This window comes from Pterocles gutturalis, unplaced genomic scaffold (genome assembly GCF_000699245.1).
Source record: "Pterocles gutturalis isolate BGI_N339 unplaced genomic scaffold, ASM69924v1 scaffold7293, whole genome shotgun sequence".
Taxonomy (NCBI): domain Eukaryota; kingdom Metazoa; phylum Chordata; class Aves; order Pterocliformes; family Pteroclidae; genus Pterocles; species Pterocles gutturalis.
The window spans coordinates 32,795-45,165 of record NW_010125465.1 but is presented as its reverse complement, the minus strand read 5'-3'; the positions used below and the strand labels follow the sequence as shown (position 1 = coordinate 45,165).

General features: G+C 40.7%; 1 protein-coding gene across 1 annotated transcript; it reads left to right on the top strand.

The window, feature by feature from the left end:
- The first annotated feature begins 4,647 nt into the window (after positions 1–4,647).
- On the top strand, positions 4,648–10,747 carry LOC104465506 (protein FAM46C-like). The gene is made up of 2 exons (XM_010078573.1): positions 4,648–4,739; positions 9,479–10,747. Exon 2 carries the CDS (start codon positions 9,498–9,500, stop codon positions 10,671–10,673), a length of 1,176 nt encoding a protein of 391 aa, XP_010076875.1. The 5' UTR covers positions 4,648–4,739; positions 9,479–9,497; the 3' UTR covers positions 10,674–10,747.
- Positions 10,748–12,371: the final 1,624 nt, after the last annotated feature.

The following is a 12,371-nucleotide window of genomic DNA, read 5'->3' as shown; positions in this document are numbered from 1 at the left end:
TTGACACGGCTTGAATGAATGAAATTCTACCCATTTTTCAAAATGCTCCTAATCCAGCTTGGTTTCATGGCCTTTCTAGTTCGTGGCTCTGATGATCAGACTCGGGCTGGGACTCTTGGGTGTGAATCAGGGCTCCTCACCCCCAGGACAGGCTTGGGCTGTAGCAAGGGGGGGAAATGTGGGTAACCTGTGCTCTGCTTTGCCTTTTTCATTCATGTTGAGCAGCCTTTGGTGCCTCACCTGGGGCTTAGTGACAGGGTTTGTTGGATTCCTAGTTGCTTGATAGTCATCTGCATATGGGGATAGTGTTTGTTGTATGGATGTAAGACATACATGTGTCATACGTGTGTATGTTTAACTCTCTCTGGTTTTACTGGCACAGGATGAAGCCCAAGGAACAGTTACAAGATCTGTAGGCAAACTCCAAGTCAAATTTCACCGTCAAACTATGGGAAACATGGAGTGAGGGATGGTTCAGTGGGACTGTGCAAAGGAAAAGTGAGCTCAGAACTTAGCCCACTGAAGGCAGGTGCCCAGCCGTGGGCCAGATTTGCTCTCCTTTACACCAGAGCAATTTCTGGTGTGAGAACTGAATTTCTGCCATTGAGATTCAAATCTTAAAAAAAAAATCTTTTGGAATTTACAGTCTGGCTTTTCCCACCACAATCTTCATGCAAAAATAATTATTCAGAGCATCGGTACAGATGCCACAGGCAATCAGCAACATACGTGTCATCCGCTGCCATGCAGAGTTAGGGTGCAGTGTGTAAAGGGAGAAAGTAGATAGCTGTAAAATTTGAGCATAATATTGAAGATGGCTTCTTCATGTTGCAGAATTGCTCACAGATAATCCATCATTTGGGGTTTTTTCTAGCCAAGATATTTTTGTGGCTCTAAAAACTGTTTCTTTCAGCACATATTAGCAAAAGTATGGTTTTCCTCCATAAAACTCTATGAACTGGTACAGCAGATGTCAATTTATGTCAACATCAGCTGATTTTCTTCTCCATTACCCTTTCTGCTGGATCTTTGCTTATCTAGCAGGTCCTGTCTTCTTGTCATGTTGAATGTTTTTTCACATTGAGTGATAGAAAGCTTGACCCAGTCTTTCTCCAAAATTGGTGTCGTCATCTGCGTGATGGTCATGATGCATTATTGATAGTGACGGAAAATCACGATACGCACATCGTGGCTGCAGGGCCTTAGCCTTTTTCTTTGGTTTATCATTGCTTTACCTTCTCTCTGCATTTTAGTAATAATGTCAACAGAGACATTTCACACTGCCTTCCCCACAGAACAATAACAGCACCCTGGCCCTGGTGCTGCAGCCATTATCCTTTTTCCTGGTGTAGTTTGAGTGGAGTTATGCAGGTTTTTACTTTATCACAGAACTCTAGAAAACCTTTCAGTGTCCAAAAAGCTATTTTCTAGGGGAATCCTAGCTCTTGCTGATGCAGAATTAAGAGTAAACTCTTGTACAGCAGGTACTTTGAAGTTAATAAATAATTCATATATTTTTTACAATGTAACTCATAAAATTGGGAAGATAGCATTAAAAAGAAATCCCACTACTGTGTTGTGTAGTCAGAGAATAACTTTCTAATCTAAGTAAGAAAATTAATTTGTAAAAATATGAATTATATGTTAACATTATAAACACAAATAGTAACATAAATAAACAGCAGAAGACTTAGTAATCTTTGAAAAAGACCCTGGGTTGCCATCTGATCAGTTCCGTGAGACATATTTCTGTGGAGGGTGCCAGCCAAGCCTGGTCCCGGGTACTGAAGTTTCTTCCAACTCAATTTAAACTCATCACTTGCTGTAGCAGTCACAGAGAGCCTTAATTCGGAGAGATACCAGACTGCTTAACAAATCAACCTGGAGCCTGTCCCCAGAGTGCATGTCTTCTGCCATAAAATGAAACTACTTCTGGAGTGAAATAGGATAATTGCTTAATAGAAAATGCTTTTATGAAATATGCAGAGCAGAGCAGGAGTGATAGAACATGAGGGCATTTGTCTTCAGCTTTCTGGCTCACTCCAAGGAAACCTCTCCAAATCCATTGTACTTCTGGAGGTACTATGAAAATCCACCCTCGATGCTTCAACGGCTCAGTAGTGATTCAGAAGGAAGGAAACAAAAACAAAAACCATTGCACTGATTGAATGAGCTAAATGGAGCTCCAGCAAGGCACAACATTTTTTGTTATGATCAGGAAAAACAAGAAATCCATTCAAACAACGGTGTGTGTTGTACTGGAACCCTCTCAAACCAGACAGGGCTGCAAACCTGGCAGCATCCTCTAATGCTTTCATGATTGAGGCCGTCCCACGAGACAGGTTCTTGGGGACATTCTGCCACTTTTGTAACTTACCTCGGTGTAGATGAGGGCAGGAAGTCTCTGGAGAGTTTCTTTGACTTTGTAACGTCCTCTATCCCCTGAAAGCAGCCCAGAATTTGGACTGCAATGGCATGCGGCATGGCTCATCCTTCTGCCTCTGGCATTTGAAGAGGAGAGATAATTATGAAGATGGTTAATAGATGGAAAAGGATTGTTTCATTCTTTACCTTGCCTGCTTTTGCTGCAGTTTAGTCATAATAATGAGAGTTTTTGATAAGTGAGCTTTGAATTGAGTCATTGGTATCTGGAGTGAGCAAATAGAGTTTGGTATTAGGCTGAGGAGCAAAGCAGAGCAATCCTGTGCTGCTCTGGGAAGCTGACAGGCAGAAAGGGGCAAGCAAGCATCCCCGGAGAGGGAGAGGATCCTTGGCTCTCGCTCTTGCCAATTCGAGGGAATCACCTTGAAATGCCCTGGGCCGGCCAGTTCGAGGGAATCACCTTGAAATGCCCTGGGCCGGCTGCTGAGGTGTCTGAGCAGCCCCATGCCTGCTCGAGCCCATGGGAGATGCAGGCACCCAAGAGGTTTGAGGGTCTGTGTGCCTCATGTTGGGACCTGGGAATGGGGACACCCAACTGGGAATGTGCTCTCAAGCAGTGTTTGTGGCACAGCGTGTTGGAGGGAAAACCCAAGGCGCAGAGCCCTGCGTTATCTCCGAGACCCTGCTGGTTCTCATTATAGTCTTTTGCTCGTTATGCGCAGAGACACAAGGGGAAAAGACGTTGAAATGAGTTTCACATTCTGAATTCAGAAATAGGAAAATATTATCTTTGAGACAGAAGGTAATTGTCGACATCGTTGTTTTTATTTTTGGTTTTACTTCAGTTCGAATAATCCTGGAAACCATGAGTACAGAATAATGTGGTGATGCACTTTTTCCTGTAATGATGGAGCCAATAAAAGGCAGCGATTGAGAATAATGTCCCAACAGCCAAAGCACTTCATCAATCTCAGCTGCTGCTCCTACGAACATATTGGATAATAATGGATGTTCTTCTACAAAAAAAAATATAAAGGTCTCTCTCCCCTCCCCTAAATATCACCAGGGGAAGCCGTTAATTCTACTCTAGTGTTAATCTATTCTGTCACGATGATCTAGCCATTAATGAAGATCATATATCCATTAAACCTTCCACCTTCCCACAGAAAGAAATAATAGTTCACTGTTAAAAAGACTAAATGATTTTTTTTTTTAAGTAACTGATTATATATTTGTCTGACTTTTCCTCCAGGAGGCCAGACTCCACATGCTGAGACTTTTATCTAAGCAGTCCAGAACCTCTTTTCTTTGCCATTGAAGACATACATGACTTCTCACTCTCAGGCTATCCAGAGCTCAGCCCTTGCCAGACTTAACCCTTTATTCCCAGCTGCAAATGTGAGCCATCACTGCATGGATTTGGGGGGCGAGTCAGGGAACATACTTTCATTCAATTAGCAGCCCATCATGAGCTGGAAAGCAAATGAAAGCTGCAGACAGGTCCTGGCACAGCAGGGCACGGAGTGAGTAAACTAAGTACTGGCCTCTGGCAGCAGTAAAACCAGCGTATTCAGTGATAAAAATGTGACTGCTGGAGCATGGGGGAAAAATCCATAATATTCTTAATGAAATGAGTAATACAATCCATACCTCCTTGGGCTATTATTTCAGCTTTTCCTGCAGATTATGCATATGTTTGCACTCAAGTCATACTTGCAAAGTCAAAGGGCCATTCCGTGGATGGAAAGTCCAGCAACAAGCTGAATCCTGGGCTTACCATAAATGAACCAGCACCCTAGTCTGTCAGGAAACAAGACTTTCCTGCCATCTGCACACATTTTTAGAAAGAATATGAAGCCACTACTCAATTCATAGTACTTAATTTTGCTGAGCTGCTGTTATTTCTATTTTTTGGTATGATTCCACTATGTCCCTGCTAATTTGCATGTCTATTAATAATATGAAATTTTGATTCAAAATCCCATGGAGAAAATAGCAAGTTTGTTAACAGCCTTGCAGAGGATTAAGTGTGACCTGAAACCCAGAGTCTTTATAAGCACTTCTGTGCCTTTTTGCTGCTTTTACCTTATCATTTCTGACTTAAAAGGCTATTGTTATGACTGCGGGACTGCCAAGTAGTAATGCATGATTTATTATGTACAGCAGGTGACTGGTAGTTAACATTTATCTTGAAATGAATGTTATTGTTTGTTGATTTGCTTTTTTCCCTGCAGCTTTCCCTGGGAGGTTCGTGTTTTTGTCAGTGACAAGATGGCAATTCGCATTTTTACCAAAGGATCCAGTGAGTCATCCTATTAACTCCACTGAAATACATGCTTGCCAATCGTCCTGCCACGGTGAGTCTGTGGGATTTTGCATTCTCTCTGGAAATGTTTTTCAGGAGTTAGTCCATCGTATGCATTCAGTAGTACAAATAATCTTTACCTGGAGTAGCAGCTTCTCAATGATGACGACAGACCAAAATAGACCAAATATTGCATATCACACCTATTTAAAAAAAATTATTAAAGTGTTTTAGAGCAAAAGAGACGACTGACTGTGCCTCACACCATGCTATTTACAAGGGCATGGTTTGTTTGAACCTGGAGGACATGGAAGAAGGAACCTTGTCCATTGTGGGAACTGATAAAAAGGTGTAATACATCTGGCCTTGAAAATGTTGCCCTGTGAGGGGATCCACATGCAGCTACGAGCAAGAGTACCATGAGTCATGGTGGAAAAATTTGACATCCAAAAAAACCCAAATCTCCAGGATGACGTAACATGGATTATGCATTTGTACCGGTTGCCCAAAGTGAACTCCTCATTTATTTTGTCCCTCTTGTGAACTCCCAGCTCATCGAGCCAATATCCTGTAACGTCTCAGTAGAGGTGTAGGCTACTTGGTTCCTTTTCCCAGCTCTGTGCTAGAGAAGAGTACAGCTGCCCTCGGGTTGTACTGCTCTGCAAATCACTTTCATTTGGGAGAAGTGGCGGTGCAGGCTGCTACATGACTATGTTCCTTTTCCCTATTCCTTAGGCTGGGTTGGAGAAAAGGTAGGACACATTTTTGTTGATAAAGGCTCTCCTTCTTTTCTGCTTACTTGTTCTGCCCTTGAAGGTGATGTTGTGTGGCACAGTCCAAGCAAACTGCTTTCTGCTGAAGCAGAAAGTATTTTGCACACCATGCAGCCTTGTCTCAGAGGAGACAAGCATATGGCCTTGAGTGATTGTTATTTCAGGGTAACTAGATGGCAACTGTACTGAAAACTTATGGCAACTCATGCGTTATCGCGTGATAACAGGATAAATAAACAGTATCTTCACTGCACGCATTAACATTAATGGAAGGAAAAAGTAATGAAAACCACTGTCAAAACAGTTTAAATATATCTGCATTTAGGGTACCCCAGATGCTTTATGGCTTCTATTTGTCTCATCCGCATTTAAATTATGACTGGGACTCCTTCCACATTTGACGTTCTTGCCTTCAGAGCTAATGCCAGCTGCAGTCTCTAAGTCAGTGAGCTTGCAAAATACTTTAAAATGTCCCACTTAATAGAGAAATGGATCTTTGAATTAAAATAAAACTTTAGCAAGATATCACAGAAATCGTTAATGATGCATATGATGCATATGCAGCAAAACCAATACAGAGATCTCGTTGCTTTGAGCATCTCTGGCCTACTACAGCACCTGACAAGTCACTTTGCGTGATCTGTAAAAGGCCCTTTTGCAACCGATTTCAAGCACAAACAAGGTAAAGACAATGGGAGGATTAAAATATTCCATATAATTGTTGTAAAACAGACAAATCAGGGAGCAGATAAAAGCAAAGGGAAGAGAATTGAGCTAACACAGCTGCACAAAAACTATTTCAGATGTGTTCTGCTTGAGAATGCCAGCACATTGCAAACCCTTTGAAAATACACTGAAGCAACATTACAGAGTATATAAAAAGAGAATCTTAAACAGTTTATCAGTAAAATATGAGCTAAATTAGATGAGACTGTCCTCTAGACTGCAAGTATCTGTTTCTGTGAAAGTTGTGTGGAACATGAAAGCGATCATTAACGTGGCAGATTTTCTTCATTCAGATGTAAAGCCAGATCTGCTTGTATTTTTTTTGATGAAGCTAGTGTACGACAGATTGCTAAGAGGTGGTTAACTAAACCATTTTCCTTGCTTGTCAAAGTTGAAGGCATTCTTTCAGCACCAAATTCTTAGTACTTATCATAAGATGTTTCTCAGGCATTAACGTTGAGGCTCTGAACTCACAAAGCATCAGTGGACTCTCCAGGAATCGCTTTAGAGAAGTGACATTTTGAGGTACACACATCTCCAACACAAAAGAGATATTTACTGACATTACTTTTTCCTGTCATTTTTAAATCTTAGTATATTGCAATAAAACACTAATAAAATAACTAAACCCATGTAGCAATAAAGGAGGGATTTCCAAGCTTATTTAGGGATATTTCCATCTTCTGACTTTCAAAAAAGTGTTTGAAGAGGGTCCCTCTGCTAAAAAAGGAGGAAGGAATTTCAACATTCCCTTCCCTAAGCCCTTTATTTACATCACAGCATTAACCTTGAAAAGTTCTCTCAAAGTTTTCCAATATCACAAAAATCACATAACGTCCTGTCTTCTAAATGCCTGCAGGCAGGTGTGTATACAAATCTATATGTATTTACGTGTTCTGTATATGGAGTTATATACTACATAAACAACGCCAGGGACAACATGGTTGTGCCAGAAGCATGGGACTGAATCCAAGACCTTCACACCATCAGTTCAGTGGCAATTAAACTCACAACTTTGGTCCTGATTTAGCCAACTTCGAAAGCGTGTGTTTAACTTCAAACATATGGTTAGTTCCATTCTTTATAATGAGGCCAGAGAGGTGCTCAAATCGCATATGCTCTTGATTAACTTACTTGGGAGCTGAAACGATAGTAGAAGTACATGAAAAATAGCTCTGTAATATTCCCAAGCTATTTGTCAGTTCACAAATTACTTGAAATTACTAAAATATTCCAGAATGTGGAATCCGAAGGCGAGGGAAGGAAAATATATGACAATGTACATATGTAGTCACTACAGATGAGGAAACAACAGTGCAGACTTTACCAAAAAGTATTATTACTCAGTATGATTTTACTTTATTTTTACTCTTGATCTTTAGCTGAAAAAAATATGTTTTAGCCATCTGTCTGCAGAACCATTTCTCAGTGCTGCAGTAGTACATTTGCAGTGCTGGCAGATATCCGAAAGTCCCTTCTTCCACAGGGCTGGTGACTCACCGAGCTGTTTCGGATCACACCTGAACACCACCCGACTTTTGCATCTCCAGTCCCTTTTCTCCAGCCCCTCCAAACTCCAGCTTTGCACCAGCCTGGCTGGGAGACACAGCTTTGGCTGGCAGCAGTCCCAAACTGTCTACGCAGCAGCTTCCCACAGGCTGAGGATATCCATGTCTGACTCGAGAGAGTGAAGAAATGCCTAAAATGACTGTATTGACTAAAGAATATTTGCTCTCTTGAGTGATGAAGAATGGCCCTGCTATGTCCAAAAAAGTTCTCTTCCTTCACCTGTAGCTCAGAGCAGCAAACACAGCTTCAGACTCAACACATGGAGGCACTGCAGCCAGGTGCTGGGGTTAATGAGAAAGTTATCAGTAAATCACAATATCAGTAAATCACAATATCTGCCTGGGAGTTCTTGTGGAATTTATGAAGGAGTATTGAAAAATGGTACGATAGGATTCAGCAATAAACTTTTCTGACTAACTGAGCATTAACTGCCCTAAAAGAACTGAAGAAGCGCGAGCAGGTGAGAGGGGACATGAAATGATGCCCCTGGATTCTGGAAGTTTTTTAGCCGTCTGAACAGTGTTTGTTCCGTAGTATGGACATCAGGGTTATTACACCTTGGACACCTAATGCTCAATGACTTTTCCTTTTCTGTAGTTCCTTAAATTAATCGCTTGCTGTAATCACACTTAGTTATATAACACTATGATTGTGTTTAATTATATTCACAGTATACATAAATATTTTTTTAAAAAAAAACATTCATTTCCCACTACAAAAATTTAATTAAAAAAAAGTTTGTGTATGATCAATTAGAAAACTTTTAAAACCAATGTTGCGGGGTTTCAACTTTTTCTTTCTCATTGTAACATGTAAATAAATCATCCATGCTAAGGTCTATCTGCTTGCTAACTATGCCGACATGAAGACATGATATAATCTTAAACTGTGGAATTCCAGAGCCTGAGCTTTATCACATGTATTCTATAGATGCTTCTTTCCAGGCTTTCTTGTGAAGTTTTAGGGTACCAGTGCAGACCAGAAGGGGCTTTCTTATTGGTTCTGCAAACCCTCACTTGCAGCATTGGTGCATTAGTGTGGGAACACGGTTAATGGGTTAGAAGGTGAAGATTTTGCCTTGGGAACACAGTGAAAACAACTTAACAATTTTTGGATATCCAGTCCTTAAACCGTAACAGGTGGTATTAAAGGATGCATGCATGTAGATGATCCAAAGAGACTGAAGTACATCCAAGGCCTATGGCTGGATAAACAATGAGCGTGTTGCATCATTCTTGCTTTTTAAAAAACTTCCTGGTCTGTCAGTCATTTTAAAGTATTCAACACATTGAAGATAGAGGGAGATTTCTAGGCAGGACAGAAAGAATCAAATGTGCTCTCTTTGCTCATTTCAGCACTTCACAGTGAAATTTATTTGGAGTTTCATTATAGCCACCAAGTATTTCATGCCATTAACCTTGGAGTAGTTTTAAATGAAGTCTATATGGTTTACTGCATTTACTTTGAGTCATGGATTATACAATAACACAATGGCTTCTCAGCAGGATTAAAACCCAAGTACATTAAAATTCAATTAAAATCCTGTGACAAGTGCAGTGGTTGACTCAGACCGTTAACTGGGATTGTGTCTCTGTAAAATGAACTGCTTTGTCACTGCACCGAGGAAAGAAGATATATGTTTGGTATAACCTAGTGAAATGTCAGGCTTTCTTGTATTTGAACAAGTTCTAACTTTTTTTTCTTAATTTCTGTTTCTCCCTAGTTAGCCAACTGACATCACAATGACTGAGGATTTAGACCACAGATTCAGTAGCCTCACCTGGGATCAGATTAAAATCCTGGATCAAGTTTTAGCTGAGGTCATACCTATTCATGGGAGAGGAAATTTTCCAACACTGGATGTAAAGCTGAAGGATATAATTCATGTGGTAAAGGAACAGCTCATTGAAAAGCAAATCAATGTTAGAGATATCCGCCTGAATGGTTCAACAGCCAGTCACATCCTCGTAAAGCAGAATGGAACCGGTTACAAGGACCTAGACATCATTTTTGGGGTGGAACTTCCAAGCGAGCTTGAGTTCCAGGTTGTTAAGGAAGCAGTTCTTCATTGCCTATTGGACTTCTTGCCAAAATGTGTTAATAAGGAAAAGATCACTGCTCAGACCATGAAAGATGCCTACGTGCAGAAGATGGTCAAAGTCTCCACCGACCACGATCGCTGGAGCCTCATCTCACTGTCAAACAACAGCGGCAAGAACGTAGAATTAAAGTTTGTCAACTCGCTCAGACGTCAGTTTGAGTTTAGCGTGGACTCCTTCCAAATCATCCTGGACTCCATATTAAATGTTTACAGAGCAACAGACTGCAAACTGACAGAAGACTCTTACCCCACTGTCATCGCCGAGAGTATGTACGGAGACTTCAACGAAGCAATGGACCACTTGAAATACAAACTGATTTCCACGAGGAACCCAGAGGAAATCAGAGGAGGTGGCCTCCTGAAGTACAGCAACCTCCTGGTTCGTGACTTTAAGCCAGCGGATGAGGCTGAAATTAAATCTCTGGAACGTTACATGTGCTCCAGGTTCTTCATTGATTTTCCAGACGTTGCTGAGCAGCAAAGGAAAATTGAGTCCTACCTGCGCAACCACTTCATCGGGGAAGAGAAAAGCAAGTACGACTACTTGATGACTCTGCGTGGAGTCGTAAACGAGAGCACAGTCTGTCTCATGGGACATGAACGAAGACAAACTCTGAATATGATCACCATTCTGGCTTTAAAAGTACTTGGAGAACAAAATATCATCCCAAATGCAGCCAATGTAACATGCTATTACCAGCCTGCTCCATATATCAGTGACAGAAACTTCAGCAATTACTACATTGCTCACGGACAACCTGCTATCATCTACCAGCCGTACCCATTTCACATACACATGCAAAGCAGCATGGTTTAAGAACACGATAACCTCCTCAGCACTTCACACTCCTCTCTCTTTCCAGTTCTCTCCTTAATAAAGGCTTCATTAAAGCAAGTTTTATCATCAGTTTTGATTTAAGGACATATCGTTGTGCAAGTTGCCAAAGTTATTTGGTTGATCAATATCAAATCACCTTTAAGCAGATCGTAAAATAAGTGAAACGGCTGCCATTCATCAAGTGTTTATGCCCCACGTGTGTTTGGGCTATACTTTTTTGCTTTCAATGAAAAGAGAAGGATAAATATTATTCTAATTTTATAAAATGAATTGCACCAAGTTCTGGGTTCTAAAGAATTCTTACACAAAATTTAAACAGTGTAAATGAAAAATTAAGCCAATAAAATACCTCTCCATAGAAATGCCTGATTTTAGAAGTGATAGTGTTCTGGATACATTGGAGTAGATCATCGGTCAGTTATACCCATGCAGTTCCAGCAACATTTACTTGCGGCACCTTTTGAAAACACGCATTGATGGGCTGTCTCTTGGTGGTTTGAGCTCTGCTTTACAACCCTACCAAGAACAGACGTTTTTGTGTATCCAAATTTTTCCACTGATCTGAGTGAGAAATTTGGCTGCTTAAATCATGCAGCCTTGGAGCCCAGGATCTGCCTCACAGATAAAGAAAGTTGTAAGAGATACAACTATTCTGATTAAATTGGTCTTGAAAAAGAAGATAATAGAATGAGAAAGAAGGTGAAAATCGAGCACATAGGGCTTGCTTTCTATTGCTAATTTGTTATTGATCAGAGATGCTTTAATGCATAATAAACAGGCAGGAAAAAAACCAAAAAGCCCAGGACTGTGTTGGTTTTAGGCGAGTTAAAACAAATCCTTGGCAGTGGCATTTTGAAAAAAATATTTTATGCTATATATGTACATGCTTAGATACCTGCACACATACACTAGTAGCAAATGAAGATTTCTCTTACGATCAGGAAGTGAAACATCAGTTACAAGTCTTTGTGTGTGTTTACCAAAGATAAGTTTTAAACATGTCACATAAGTGCCTCCCTGTGCCAGTTGCTCCATGAAAGTCGCAACGCCGTTGACAATTGTGCCAGAGAGCTCCTGAATTGCAGAAAGGGAAACATACGCCCTTGGTACAACACCGATGGGTCGCAAAGTGTTGGTAGCACTGAAGGTCAGAGGTGTTGGCACCTTTTGCTTCAGTATGAGGAGGTTTGGGACAGACAGATCTAAGGCGTTCTCACTGAAACTCTGTTGGTTTAGATGCTGAATATGGTCCAAGAAGGAACAGGAAAGAAAGGGAGCTTTAGAATGGGTGTTGTTGGGACAGCCAACTGGAAATGCAAGCAGTAGAGTTTCTTACACGTGTGTCATACGAGTTTGTCACTGGTACATCACTGTGCATCCTCCTCATCTTTAAAAACACTGACCGCGGTTTATCTATTTACAACGGGTGTCAGGTCTTAGGAATTTCTGCTATGAGTGGTTTATTTTATACAGAAATATGCTACGTACCACTATTTCAAATCAAACATTCCTAAAATTTCTAAGGTCTATGACGTCCTGTTGCCAATGAAATGTAGCTTTTCTTTTTCCCATTAAATGCCTGTGCGGCAGAACAAAAAGCTGCTTAAACACAACTTTGCTGACTGCCATCACTAAGGTCAACTCTTTTCTGTAAAATATAGTGCAAAAAACAATGTT